Source organism: Eleginops maclovinus, chromosome 8, assembly GCF_036324505.1.
Source record: "Eleginops maclovinus isolate JMC-PN-2008 ecotype Puerto Natales chromosome 8, JC_Emac_rtc_rv5, whole genome shotgun sequence".
Lineage (NCBI taxonomy): Eukaryota > Metazoa > Chordata > Actinopteri > Perciformes > Eleginopidae > Eleginops > Eleginops maclovinus.
The window spans coordinates 21,638,876-21,654,358 of NC_086356.1; the positions used below are offsets into that span (position 1 = coordinate 21,638,876).

General features: G+C 42.2%; 1 protein-coding gene across 4 annotated transcripts in view; it reads right to left on the minus strand.

The window, feature by feature from the left end:
• pam (peptidylglycine alpha-amidating monooxygenase) overlaps positions 1–15,483 on the minus strand; it is a 49,359-nt gene that overhangs the window by 32,757 nt on the left and 1,119 nt on the right. For 2 of the 4 annotated variants that reach the window (XM_063889486.1, XM_063889482.1), the window contains exons 2-8: positions 13,695–13,832; positions 12,904–13,024; positions 10,606–10,663; positions 7,014–7,101; positions 4,735–4,826; positions 1,494–1,577; positions 1,032–1,080 (exon numbers count right to left, since the gene is read on the minus strand). In XM_063889486.1, coding sequence (XP_063745556.1) covers positions 1,032–1,080; positions 1,494–1,577; positions 4,735–4,826; positions 7,014–7,101; positions 10,606–10,663; positions 12,904–13,024; positions 13,695–13,786 — 584 coding nt within the window. In that variant the 5' untranslated portion in view covers positions 13,787–13,832. Of the gene's footprint in view, positions 1–1,031; positions 1,081–1,493; positions 1,578–4,734; positions 4,827–7,013; positions 7,102–10,605; positions 10,664–12,903; positions 13,025–13,694; positions 13,833–13,910; positions 14,024–15,483 lie in introns of all 4 variants that reach the window. The other 2 variants (XM_063889485.1, XM_063889483.1) reach the window with 2 other exon arrangements.

The window sequence follows — 15,483 nt, forward strand, 5'->3', positions numbered from 1 at the left end:
ATGATGGGTAGTGATGTTCTTTAATTTTCATGTTCACACGGTCGGCGATTTTTGCCATTTGTCTGCATTGCATACGGCAGTTTAAACTGTATTTCCTTTATCCTGATATATGACTTGATGGGTTTAAACTCCCCACACAGAGCTCTAATTGGTCAGCAGGCGGTAAACTCTGATTGGTCTGCAGGCTGTGAGCTGTGATTGGTCAGCAGGCGGTGCTTTCACTGAGGTGATCTCTTATCTGGTACATAACCTGCTCCGGAGCATTTCAGAATAATATATCTGATATGTTTTATAATTATTGATCATGAAAGTGTTTGATTCAAGGGTTGATTATACTTCACATCATTAATCCAAAATTATATAAAGTAACTGTAGGTATTTAAATAAATGTAGTGGAGTAAAAGTACACCATTTACCTCTGAACTAAAGTAGAGTAAAGCATAAAGTAGCATAGCTTACTTTTATCACTTTTCTACTGAAATCTCCTTTCTATTCCTTCTAGTCAAGTTTGCCTGCTCCTCCAGAGGAAAAACTGATAGTAAAGTCTCAGGGTCCTATTCTTTCTCCTCTCACACATTTCCCTCTACTTTTTCTGCGTTTTGTCCAGGAGGCCAAGGTAAGCCAAGTTTCCCTGGTTAGTTCCACCTGTAGCTATAATTAATGACGGATATTTAGTCCAAACAGAGAGGCTAGCTAGTAGCGCAAAACCTCAGCAGCTATTTTGCTTGCCAAAATATCTGTTGACTGGAATTGTGGAGGACCTGAATGCTGGTAGAAAATTCTACGGCACGGTTATTGACCTACTCAAGTGTCGGCTGGAGTGTGTGTCGGCCCGATATGTGAAAGACCTGCATCTGTATGAAACATATGTATGTCAAATAATACCGGTGGCTCAAATAGCTCATTATGTTACGTTACATTACATTGCCCCTCGTCTGTGGTGGATTTTTGGCTTCCTCAAAATGTTTACCCATTGCTTTTTCTATCAGTATTCAGCAGAACAGTTTGTGCTTTTAATTACAATTACTCACGGTTTGGATGTCATCCGTAGGGTTAGTCCTGAACAATCTCTATGATGGTCTGCAGAACAAAACAGATTAATCTTTAAAACCTTCAAATGCTTTCTTCTCATCTGCATAAGCACTTACTGCTCCTCAGCGCTTTTATCTTGAAGCGCAGCAGAGAGCTTTGCTTGGCATAATGTAGATGTGGACTCACTGTTTGATCAGAAAAAGGGCAAAGCTACTAAAAAGCTTTTTGATTCAGAAAGAAGCTACACCACCACTTCATTGAAATGTATTTCAACTACTAACACCACTACTGCACAACCCTGATTGTGCAACAACATTTGAACTGGTCATTGGCTTATCCTTCACTGAGCTGTGAAACCTTTTGTGCAGTGAATCCGTGAAACCCATGAATCTTTCCAGACTTTAACTCAATAAGATGTACATAAACAATCTCTATGCAACAATGTGTGTACTAGGACTCACCTCTGAAAGCACTGATATCTCCATAATGGATCTGCAGCACAAAGTGGGATATTCCTGAACTTCTTCCAACTTTGAAACCGACATCTGAGGGGACAACAGAAAACACAACAGAGCTTAGAAAAAGACACAAAATTGTTGTTTGTTGTTGTTGTTGTTAAGAGTGAGGGGGACACACAGCTGGAGCTGATACTCTGTGTTTGATTACTGCACTGTTTCAGCATTTGCAATGTAAATAAACACGATGTGACCTTTAAAGGTCTCCTATTATACTATATTTGAACAATATATTGTAGGTCAAAAGACCTCATGACAAACACACATGAAAGCGAGGAGACCCGGAGCCAGGCCCAGAAGGACGACTCGTCAGCGAGCGTCTGGTGGCCGGGCTTGCCACGGAGCCCGGAGGGGCACAGCCTGAAAAGGCAACGTGGGCAACACCTCCGCTTCGTCCTGCGGGCCCAATGTGGTCTCAAGGTTAGGTGCCTCAAGGGGCGGTAATTCTCGAACCCCCTGGTGGACAGGGAAGCCATCCGACTGAAGAAGGAGGCCTTCCGGGATATGTTATCCCTGGGTACTCCTGACGCAGCCTCAGCCGTGGCCGAGGCAAAGCAGCAGGTGTGGGAGAAGTTCGGAGAAGCCATGGAGAAGGACTTTGGGTCGGCACTAAAGTTGTTCTGGAAAATCGTCCGACACCTTAGGAGGGGGAAGCAGGGAACCATCCAAGCTGTGTACAGTAAGGATGGGACGCTGTTGACGTCAACTGATAGTGTGTTAGGGCGGTGGAAGGAGCACTTTGAGGAACTCCTGAACCCGACAAATCCGCCGTCTATGTTAGAGGCGGAGCTGGAGTATGAAGGGGGATCAACTCCAATCTCACGGGGGGAAGTCACTGAGGTAGTTAAACAGCTCCACAGTGGCAAAGCCCGGTGGATGAGATCCACCCAGAAATGCTGAAGGCTCTGGGTGTTGAGGGACTGTCATGGTTGACACGTCTCATCAACATTGCGTGGAAGTCGGAAACAGTACAGAGGGAGTTGCAGACCGGTGTGGTGGTTCCCCTTTTTAAAAAGAGGGATCAGAGGGTGTGTGCCAATTACAGAGGCATCACATTACTCAACCTCCCCGGGAAAGTTTACTCTAAGGTGCTGGAAAGGAGGGTCCGACCGATTGTCGAACCTCAGATCGAAGAGGAACAATGCGATTTCGTCCTGGTCGTGGAACGACGGATCAGCTTTTTACTCTCGCAAGGATCCTGGAGGGGGCCTGGGAGTACGCTCATCCGGTCTACATGTGCCTTGTAGATTTGGAGGAGGCGTATGACCGGGTTCCCAGGGAGATACTGTGGGAGGTGCTGCGGGAGTATGGGTTGAGGGGGTCTCTACTCAGGGCCATCCAATCTCTGTACTCCCAAAGCGAGAGCTGTGTCCAGGTCCTCGGTAGTACGTCGGACAGATTTCTGGTGACGGTTGGCCTCCGCCAGGGCTGCACTTAGTCACCATTCTTGTTTGTGATATTCATGGACAGGAGGCGTAGTCGTGGGGGAGGGGGTCTGCAGCTGGTGGGCTAAGGATTGCACCACTGCTTTTTGCAGATGATGCGGTCCTAATGGCTTCATCGGTCTGTGACCTTCAGCACTCACTGGATCGGTTCGCGGCCGAGTGTGAAGTGGCTGGGATGAGGATCAGCAGCTCCACATCTGAGGCCATGGTTCTCAGCAGGAAACCGATGGACTGTCCACTCCAGGTAGAAAATGAAGCCTTACCCCAAGTGAAGGAGTTCAAGTATCTCGGGGTCTTGTTCTCGAGTGAGGGAATGATAGAGCGTGAGATGGGCCGAAGAATCGGAGCAGCGGGAGCGGTACTGCAGTCGCTTTACCGCACCGTTGTGACGAAAAGAAAGCTGAGCCAGAAGGCAAAGCTCTCTGTCTACCGGGCCATTTTCGTTCCTACCCTCACCCGTGGTCATGAAGGATGGGTCATTACCGAAAGAACGAGATTGCGGATACAAGCGGCCGAAATGGGATTTCTCTGCAGGGTGGCTGGCATCTCCCTTAGGGATAAGGTGAGGAGTTCAGTCATCCAGGAGGGACTTGGAGTAGAACCGCCGCTCCTTCGCGTTGAAATGAGCCAGTTGAGGTGGTTCGGGCACCTAGTGAGGATGCCACATGGGCGCCTCCCTAGGGAGGTGTTCCAGGCACGTCCGGCTGGGAAGAGACCGAGGGGTAGACTTAGGACCAGGTGGCGGGATTATATCTCTTCGCTGGCCTGGGAGCACCTTGGAAGCTAAGCTGGCTGATGTGGCCAGGGAAAGAGAAGTTTGGGGCTCTCTGCTGGAGCTGTTACCTCCGCGACCCTGACGGATAAGCGGGAGAAGATGGATGGCTGGATGGTTATTGTAGGTCCATATCTATAAAAAGCATGTATGTAAATTGTTTTGTTCAAAATACCAAACAGATCCCCCATGCTACATGCCTCATCTGGATCAGCTCGTTTGTACCCCCGATTTTTAGAGATGTGGGTAAGGAGGAAAAGAGAGAGGGTTGACACTTTGTGAGTCTCCTCAAACACCGGGGACACATATTTATGTATAAAGGACATCAAAAGTGCATTTTGCACAAGTGGGGACCTTTAAATCTATTATATGTTATCAATAAACACTAACAAGACAGGGAAGCTGTGTTCTACAGGGGGAGTCAGGGAGTTATTAAACCATGTCCCTATCTTCTATGTGTCTATTGTTAACATAAGTTTTGACTGAGAAAGTCACAGCATGTTCATATTGCAAACGTTGCAAACCCATACTCTGATATTATAGCCACTGGCAAGACAATTTTCCTGCACGCCCTTATAAAATGCACTTACATTTGTTTTAATGGCTTTCGTTTCCCTTTTATCAGATTGGCTAGGAGACCTAATAAAGATTTAGAACACATTTTGCAACAGCAGTAAGAATGACAAATTGGCGTGTATGAGATAGCTGCATATCTATCAGTTCTGTGTTTGTCAGCTGATAAGTAACAAGACATGTAACTTCAGATTTCCAGAGTAGAGTTGAGCTCATTTAGAAATTCTTCAATTATTACAGTTGTCCACAAGAGGGAGATATTTACATTTCATACCCTTAAATGTCCTTCTCATTTTGTACCTTGTTCTATCAATAAACAAACTAACCCAGACCAACGGATGGTACAACTTTAGGTAAATGAACAAATAAGACTTTCAGTCATTGTGAACAAACATACCTTGGGGTAATTTAGTAGGGGGTGCATTCCGCGCCCAGGCGTACATAATGGACGCCTCATCCTCACAGGTGCCTTGGACACTGCCACAGTCCCTTCAGAGAGAAACAGCTCAGTCAACCTCTTCAAATAAACAGTCTCTTCCTTTTTAAAGGACTGGCACGCAGTCAGAGCAGAAATGTCTGCGGGTGCATCCCCGCAGGATCTGTGCGCTCTGCTCTGTGTAGATTAAAGAAAGCAGGGTAGGATATCTGAGGAGCAATGAGTGAGGTGACCAGAGCTGCCTTCACGGGAATCTTTACCAGCCGGCGCGACCCTTCAGTGTGCATTAGTTACTTGCTTTAGATTTGACCTAAGTTTGTTTTGTAGGAAAAAACGACATGGGGGCATTAATTATAAATCGCTAAATGAGTAAAATAGAAACGTGTGTTTATGGCCACTTTACAGAGTCAGCTTTGACTGGACCAGGCCATCAAGAGCACAGGGAGCATCCCTAATGGCCGGGCCAGCCGATTGGCCAGAAGCATCAGGCCATGCGTGGACCAATCATGGGCAGGCAGTCTGCAGCTCTCAGTGACTCAGTAACTGCTGAGTTGTTTTCGCTTTGGAATCTAGCATTTATATTGTTCAGTGTGTGAGCTGTTGAGAAAAGATGGACAAGTGAGAGGGAGAGGGCACTGAGAGAAAAACTACAGCAGAACAAACTGAAAAAATGTTCTGATTAACGCTGCAAAGTTACACCTGGATTTGTGTCAATAAAAAAAGACTTGAACCAGGGTTGCGTCAGCAGGTCTTCATTTCCCAATCATCTTCCCGGGTTGATTCTCTGTTTTTAGATTTGTTGTTGTTGTTTTCATACTTCTAAACACAGGTCCAAACAGAACTCTTGGGAAATACATGGTTTAACATATAATTGCAATATCATTTATATTCTTATTTATTTTCGTAGGCTCAATCATGGAACTACAATTGGCTATTGGAGACACCTGATTTGTTTATGTTCTTTGCAGCCATTATAAAGATATTATGGTGAACATGTTAGCCAACTTCAGACTTTTTGCAAATTGAGCATATAGGGGTTGTGCAGTCATCTACATCTATTATTCAGTCCTCATTTAGCTCTGTTTCGCTCTAAATGCTCCTCTTTGTTCTCCAGTATTCTCTAAATGTTTCTCTGCTGCTGTTGGATGCTCAGCAGGTGATGTACATTGGGTTTATCAGAGTTTATTTCATCTGAAACAACTGCCTGCTGTTGCTGGCAAGTCTAAATGACTGCCTGATGATAGAAGGTCCCCAAACTTCATTGCCAATAATGGAGACATACATAACATTATGAAAGTCAAAATTCTGTTCTTCCAGTCTATTTTGTGTCTGTCTAACCTTTGACTTGGAGTACTGGGGGTCTGTTGCAACCCTACACCTGGTCTTAAACTCACCCAGTTCTTACCTGTTGTTCTAAGTCTGATCTAAAGATGATGTCAGCTGCACAAGTTAGGCATCAGCCTTCATTTGCCTAAGGCTTTGTGTAAATATAACGCTTGGTCAGGACTGGCATTCAGCACGAGTCGAAACAATTATGTTGCATTGTTCGTGGTCCGATATGGGGCCACCGAGGTTCCCTTCTAAGTTACTCTATCCCAAAAGAAATGTTGCATCTGCATAATATGAAAAATGATCTGAGTGAAAGAGACTAAGGCCAAAAAAAAAAAATCCTACATCCGAACAAAAGTAGGGCAAGAATATGTACAACTCAAACAAAGTGCTATGTTTGTATTTACTTTGGCACTAACGCTAACCGTTTCTGTGAAATGTTAGTTTATACATTGAATTCAATCTAAAAAGTTTTGGATTTCTTTAAAATTCAATGTTTTATTTTTCTTGAATTGAGATCAGATGTAGGTTTTTAGGTGAAATGTGTAGGCTTTAGGGTCCACCTTTCATAGCCAATATTTGAGGGGTATTTGTGGAATTTGAAATTGTATACCTGGCATCAAAAGATGCGAGGATCATATCCACCATGTCATGACAAAGGAGGAACAGGTTCTTTGTCAACTCATTCAATTTCTGGTTTGTAGAGAAAATGACTAACTAGTTATAATCAAACGTCCACCTGTCATACTGGAAGCTATTTGAACCAGCTATGAAGTGGTGAGGAATATATCTTGCTGGTGCTTTTCACATCACTAAAGAAACAATGCGACCCCTAGCAGGATCTGCAGGAGGTTCTGTGGGCAGTGCTGTGGTTATTCATGATAATGCAACAGTGTGAAATGTGATATTACCAGTAGCTGCTGCTGGAGACGGGAGTCTGGCAGCCAAACAGAAGCATGTGATGAACTGTGTCCATACTGGCATGAGGTATGAAGTCCACTGAAGAAGAAAAAACACTGTGGTTGAAATATGTTACATTTAATAACATACTTTACATACTCAACACACTTTGGGTCTGAAGACTGAATTATCTCAGACCATTTGTGTCTTATTCAGATGCAATAGTTTCATGAAATCTAAAATAAAGTCCATACTCTGCATTTTCATCAAACTGACTTTTAAACCTGCCACAACTTGTCAATGACTTCGATCATACTTGATTTCATTTTTGTGTACATTAGTAAGTGCTGATGCTGTGACACTGGACTGTGATGACCAACGGGGTTTGGAAAGGATGTGTCCTAATGATAGATGGATAAAATAGATAGAAGTACTTTATTGATCCCAATTTGGGACATTTTTTTCGTTGCAGCAGCAGCATAAAGAAGGCAATGTAATTACAATAAAAATTAAAATAAAATAACATTTATAAAGAAAGTAAAAAATATGCATTTGGGACTAAAAATGTACATTATATAAACAAAAACAAAATATAAAGCAGGATATGATATGTACAATAAGTGAGGAAGGTGTGGAATATTAAATAGATTAAATGTAGAATGTACAGTATGGTATGGTTTAAGTCCAGTTATCACAGTGATAAGAAGAAATAGAAATAAAAATAAACCAGTATTATAAATATATATATACACAGTTGGACTAAGAACATAAATAATCAGTACACTGTCGGACAAGTAAACACTATTGGAGTTAACAAAATATAGAGCAGGATATTATATACATAGTAGTGCAGTAAATGGGATATTAAATAAAATATAAATGTAAAGTGTAAAGTTAGAATGTTGTGTTCCAGTTAACAGAGAGGCTGAGGAGCAGTGAATTCTCTGCCAGCCAGAGGTAGGGGGGGGGGGGGGGATAAATGGCCTAAAAATAAAAAAATTGGAAAATGATTACGCCCACTTCAGTGATGGTGCATTGGGTCATTTGGGAGATATTTTGTATCGGAAGTTGGTACCTATCATGAAATAAACCCCCCACCCCACCCAAAAAACTAAATCGGACATGTTTTTTGCCCCCTTTCCCCCCCTTTTATCATTAAAAATAAAATAAAATCTTAAGAGAACACTTTGGTTCACCTGTCAGATGTTGCAATGTTCTAATGTGATAAAATACATTTACATAATACATTGTGGCTGCTGGTTGACTGCAAGCAAACCGTTGAAATCCCCAAGCAGACAGTCATATTCAACACACCATCAGACAAGCAGTTAAACAAAGTTGTCCCAGGTATGTTTTTTCCTTTTAAACAAAATTATTATATTCTAATTGTATTATTATATCATTTATTGTACTATAATTTAGCTTGGTTTGTGTCAGGTTCCAATATTAGTCATACTTTTAGCTTTCTATCTGTTAAGAACATAGCTCAAACTAGCTAGCTAGCTAGCTTAGTGCAACAGTTGATTTGACATGTTTTTGCTCAAATTAGCCAGCTAACTTTATTATACAGTAATCACTTAGTTAACTGTTACATTAAGCTAAATTAGTAGGCAGCACCGAAGTTAATTAACACTCTCCAAGATGGCTGCCGAACACTTGGATGAAGTGAAGAAGCTGACAGATCTCATGCAGCCCCATCTGAAGACTGTCCTGGCCAGGCAGAGGAGGGACTATGGGATTGATGAGGAGACCTTCCCAATGGACTACCCTGTCAGTGAACAGGCTAGTAACATTGATGGCACCCCTGTGCACAACATTGGGATGGAGAGACAATGTGGCAAGGTGGACTACAGACTGAAGAAGCTAGGCAAACTGAACGCAGTCAGTAGGTCAATCATTTTACAGAAGAGCCAGGAGCGTAGGGATGGACAGATTCCATCCTTCAGAGGTTTCAAGGCAGCAGCCCAAGCAAAAAGAGAGGTTGAACTCAACTGGAGTAAACTCATGAAGGCGAAATTCGAGAGTGGGGCAGACGAGAAACAGGAGATGGCTCAAAGAAAGGAGAGGAAGAGACTAGACATGCTGGACACACTGAAATCTAGAGGTGGCCCCTTCACTGACAGTGGGGAAGTTGAAAAGTTCCTTGTGGATGAAAGTCTGAACAACAACGCAAAGTTGCAGAGGATGAAGCTTGAGGTTCAGTTTGCCAGAGAAAGCACCACGCTTCTGCCTAAAGTCGATCCTATCTTCAGAATCCAGGTGACACTGCCCAATGGGAAGAGGAGGATGAAAACAGCACAGGAGTTTGGAGATGCTCTCATGGCGTACCTAGGCAAGAGGAGTGACCGAACCACACTGGAATATGCAAAATTCCAAGAAAGTCTTGAAAGGCTAAGAAAAATGTGAGGTGCTACTTAAGACTGACAAGTTCAAGTTCTTTCCATGTCAATGTGACTGAATAGAAATGAATTAACTGTTTTGTATTTGAAATAAAAAATTTCCAAATGAGTTTAGTCTTTTAGTATTGGCAGACTGTAAGAGTAGTGAATGCATACAAAGGGCAGAACGGCTAAAAAAAAACGCTTTTTGTGTTCTTTTTTTAATTTTAAAGAGGGATGGGGGATTATTTTCAAGATACAGGGTCACTTTGAGGTGTAACAGTTCTTCTATTAATAGTGTTTATTAAATATCAAATGGGTTTGAAAGCATTTATTCAACAGTATATAGGCAAACAGTAAGAGCAGCTTATGCATACCAGGCGGAATGTGCAGAAAATGCCACTTTTGGGGTTCATTTTCAAGGGATGGGGGGTTATTTTCAAGATACAGAGTTACTTTTGGTGTCAAAGTTCTTGTATTGATAGTGTTAATCAGGTCCCAAATGGGTGTGTTGAAATTTTGAACTTGATGATTATCCCCCCCCCCTACCAGAGGTGAATTGTTATACAGAGTTATGGCAGTATGCAGGAATGTTCTCCTGTATCTGTCCTTGTGACAGCGGAGCTGGAGGTCTGTTGGAGAAGGAGCTCTGTTTTCTGTCCAGCTGCAGGCAGAGAAGGTGGGGGGTTATCCATGATGGATAACAGTTTGATGAGAGTCATCCTCTCCACCAGTCTCAAAATTGATGGCTCCAGAGCCGGGGTCAGACCGTGGAATGGGCAACAAGTCCACATGTGGACATGTTAATCATCATGAGAAGGACAGCCTGCTAACAAGCTTTATTTTGACCAACAATAATTTCAAAATCATGGCTAATCCAGTGGTGGTCCTAAGAGGAGGCCAAGGGGTACTATACCCCCATATGTAAAGCCTTGAGCCCGCACTTGAAATAACTATGGTTAAAATATTGTCAGCTAACTTTTAAAGCCTTGGTCACACTCATTATGTAAAACATTTGGCTGAATATTTGGAGAACAAACACAATTGGGATATCAATGGAAAGCTAATTATATCCTCTTTCCAAAGGGTTGGGTGTGAATGATTATGATGGAGCAGGTCACACACTAACCACTGAGCCCCCATCTCTGACTGGTGCTTTTACAGCAGGGCTACGTACTGTATGTTGCCTGTAAACCTCAATAGATTTTAAAGAAGATATACTCACCAATGTACGCATCTTGACTAGTTGGCACCGAAAATGCTGTGCACAGGTAAGTGTCCGACTGAAACATTAGAGAACACAATATATCTATTTGTTACAAGCGTCACTTGTTCAGCAGTGGAACTGAACGATGCATTCTTTTAAAGCGAACTCTGAGTAAAAAGCACAAACCAAAACAGAGTTATGTGTACGGCAAAACTTCAGTCAGCCAGTATTCACCAGAGATTGACCACAAGAATCTGTAGAAGTCCGGCCAATAGTATTCTCTCTGTTACCAGGTAAAATAATTTGCTGTAAAACACCATGAAGTGTATAAAAACAGGAGGAACAGAGCCAGCTGCAGGCCACACACACTACTGTGTCTTGCTGAGCACAACCAAACCTTTTCATTAGGGTCTGAGACCAGAGGTCGGCGAAGACCCTATTGTAATATTGTACAACCCTGCAAAACACACAGAATACAGGGAAAACGACGGGCAAAAACACCCAAAAAGGGGCCGAAATCATGACAGTTGGGTAGCCCGCTCTCGTGGAAAGGATTATTATTATTATGATTTTTATTTCTCCATTTTCAATGCATATTTGAGCCCCGCAACATATGTGAAAAGTCACCAAATTTTGCACGGGCGTCAGGACTGGTGAAGATAGACGTGTCAAATGTGTTCCAGAACTTTGCGTACAAAAATGCGCAAGCCACGCCCACTTCCGTTTTTAATGTAAACTCCCCCCCCCTTTAACTTTCTCAACAAACAACATTTGCTATGTACATCTCGGGTGCAGAGACGAACCAAAAAGCCTGTTGGAGGGGTATGAAAAAATGTACAGGAAGTCGGCCATTTAGAATCTTGCGTTGGAAAAACGCGATTTATCGCGTTTTTTGCCCTCCGTTCCTTTACCAACTCCTCCTAGGGCACTTATCCGAACGACTCCAAACTTGGAAAGTAAGGTCTCGAGACCTGGGTGGTAAAACAATATCCAACAGAATGTTTTTTTATCGCACACCGTTGTCGTAATGTGGCGCCCATTTTCACGTTTGCGCGATGCTAGGCGATCCCTCGCCATGGAACACGATGATGTCATAACTCTAACCGACATGCTCAGAACGGCCCCACATTTCAGACGGTGGTTAACACTGCTGCCTTGAACAGCTCTACGTCAAATTGGATGTTTGAAAATGTGGCGTTTCTATGGCAACGCGTCCCTCACCATAAAACACAATGATGCGGTAACTCCAACGAAAAAGCACTGATAGCCCTTAAACTTCACATGTACATCAAAGGTCCATGCCTCAACACCTTTGTGATGCGGCAACGTGTGGACCACAGCGGACCTACACGGAGCATCGAAGACCCGCTCATCGCTGCTCGCAGCTTTAATTTCTTTTATTTTCTTACTTGCATCTGCATTTATTGAAATTCATAATTTAAATTCATAACTTGATAATCCAGGATATCATTAAAGTGTTTTAAGAACACAGATTAGGATTCATTGTTTAGGGAGAATTTCTGGAACTTATAAAGTAGCCTATAAAACCAGACGCTCACCAATTATCAGCATGAATGAAAATGACCTTACATAAATATAGCATAATGCTTAGGGGAAATGCACTAGCTCTTGATCTGTCTTCACTTTGATAAGTAAACACCAACGGGGTAAACAGAAGACAGACAGAAAGTAATCACTAACAGGAACAACAGTAGAAGGCAGACATGTATGTATTGTATGGTTGAATTGTCCAAAACTCAGCTCCTATCGTCTTCTCCTGTGCTCTATTCCTGGACCTCTGTGTGAAACGTCACGGGGTTAAGGAATAGTGGATAGGAGAATTCAAAAGGACTTAGGAAAAGAGACTGCAGTGCTTTGAGAATCGAATTGCACTGACACTATCTGTATTTATGATGTCATTAATGTGCATCTGCTGTGGGGAACTACAGTTCTCTGTACAGGACTATAATTATATAATATATAGTTAGCATGTCTACACATTTAAATCCGTTCATTTCATGACATGACAAATATTTCCCCTCAGTCAAATCATACATTTTAGAAATGAGAAAGGGCTTTTGTCTTCGTGAAAGCAAAAACAAATCCTTTTATAAATCAATATTGTGAGTGAAATCATTGATTTATTTAGTTAGTAGCCCTTTAAAATATTATATCCTTATTTAGAACATCACTGCAGGTTCACTTTCTATTGATTCACTTCAGATTAATTCATTGATGGTTTCAGCTCGACAGATGAGTACACTTTTAAAGTGAAGGATACAGACCCTTCACTATGCCTCAAAGAAAGTGACTCACTGCAGCGGGAACGACAGCAGGCATCCGAATGTCCACAGAAAAATTGTGAGGGTTTGCTGAGACTGGCATCCTGCTCCTGGACACACAGTCAGTGGGTTCTGACACCACATGTTCCTGAGACCTTCAGAGGAAACATTACAGGACACACAGTGAGTTCAGCTTCAATTTAACAACACACTATACAGAAATAAACCAAAAAGTAGATGTTTTGAAAGATTCATGCCTTTCAAGTCGGGTTGGGTGTTCCTCCACTCTGACCTTTGTGATTCCTGCTTATTCATCCCATTGTGTAACCATTATCGGCAGTGACAAAGCAGATACCACGAAAAGCTATTTTTTTGGCAACTGTTACACAATTCGTATTCATACCGGGTTAGAGAGGGAGCATGACGCTGTTTCAGCTATGGCTCATCTTAGACACTCCCAACCCATGATACACTTTCCCCAATTTCCCCCGAATAAATAAAGTATTTTGATTCAGATGATTCTGATTAAACAGTTTGTATTTTAATTAAACAAATCTTAATAACATTTTGAGAAAAATATTGCTGCATTTGGATGCTGTGACACAAAGATAACCAACGGCCTATCATTGTTCTAAGAGGAAGGAAATGATTGTGGCACTTTCAGGAAACAAACAAGATCACATTGAATATGAAGAGAACTCTATTATGCATCTTTAGACAGGAGGGTTACATGTTGTCTTAAACAAGATAAATGAGTAAAAGGCTAAATGTTGTTCAACATCAGCCAAAACTGTTTAACCAGAGCATAAAGGGTTTTTATCAGACCTTTTGAAACTATCCAGAGCGTTTTGTAGTTCCAGGCAGTGGCTAAGACAGATGGATGCTAGCACCAGCACAAATGACATGGGGACTCCCATCCCGCCTGCAGGGACCGCAGCCTGCTGCTTCTGCTGCTGCTGCTGTCTGAAACAGATGTGAAACAGATGTGAAACAGGCCATCAACAATTTAGTGTGGAGAAAGATAAGGTGTTAGAACTCCACCTGCTCAGCTTGGTTTGAGGGTGGGAACTGCTGGACCTCACTCCTTTAGCATGTCAGACTATAACACTTGTATCTTCCCAGTAGAGTAACATGAGTGGGTGGGTCTGGACCACCTGAAAAAGCATTTGTGTTCATGTGTCTTAATACCAGGGCGAAGAGACACAAACCGAGTACAGAAATAAAATCACCACCACATGGGGTAAATATTATTGATCTCTTTGACACAATCTAATCTGCAATCCTTTCTGCAAATGCTTTTTCAGAACATTAAAAATGAGCAGGTTATATCTCTGTTTGTATTAGAAAATGGCAAAATTAAATATCTCGAAAATCAGCGAGTAAGAAGAACAAAGGTATAAAATGACAGCAAAGCTATACAAATAACAAGCTCAAAAGGACTCAGCCGCCTGTATGGGATTATTAAAATACCATACAGACATCAAGGCCTTTCAAACATCACACTCTTAAGCATCCTTGGGTTTATGAAAGGCACTATATAAATTGAAGTTATGATTACTCTTGTTGCAGTGCTGCTGGGAGTTTTTATTTACCAACTTTGTTGCCTATTAGTTTTTGTATGATCGTGCCGACTAACTAAATTTGCTTAACTCACACCAACCCCTCCGCCACACACTGATATAACTTTATTTAATTTACCCAACAAAGCTGCACCTGCATTTGTGGGATGGGGAGTAGTATATGGGTTTGCGCCAATGAAAATTTGCCAAATCTTCTTCGCTGTTGATTCTTGTTTGGTGGATTGGAGGATTGAAGTTTGATGAAACAAGACATATCTGCAATTTAACAATTTATTAATTTAAGGATAGTCATGGCAGCCCTACGAGACCGGAGATTGGCTACATGTAAGTCTGTTCCGGATTGTCCCGGTAGAGAGCCGTCAGCCATATTGTCCTGCAAACATTGACTGCAAATCTGTAGAAGAAAGTCTTCTTAGGGTGCCATCTTTTTGGGAGGCTCACTTTGCAGCCCGTCTCTGACATCCCCCGTTAACTTGGCCTTCAGTTTGCAGATGGTACTTGGGCTCACTCCACATAATGTCGCAACTTGGTTTTGCAGAACACCAGCCTGCAGTTGCCCTATCGCACAGGCACTATCCAGATCAGTCTCACGTGGCATGCCAATTCTTGGAGCAGACACCAACCGACCCCTGTAGCAGTGCATGATACTTGTCTGATTGTCACAACTGGAGGTACCAGAAACTCAGAACAAGAGTAAATAACAACAGCAAAAAAAAATCTGTTTGGTATTGGAAGAGAATATTTGGTAAATGTTTCATGGGCGCAACCCACATTCTCAGCTCTGCTGCTCACCCCAGAAATGCATGTTCCTCAAAAATGTGGCACCATTTAAAAGAGAAATAAACTGTATAACAACTAATCTACCAAAGAAATATGTTCCGCTGTTGTTGTGCTATTTTTACATTGCAATAAAGTTGTTTATCTGGCTGACGAATTGATTAGAATTGTATGGATAAAACCACCACAAATTATGTTTTGCTCAAATCAAGGAAATGAAGCAGCTATTTTTTAAAGGCACATACTTAGGTCAAACT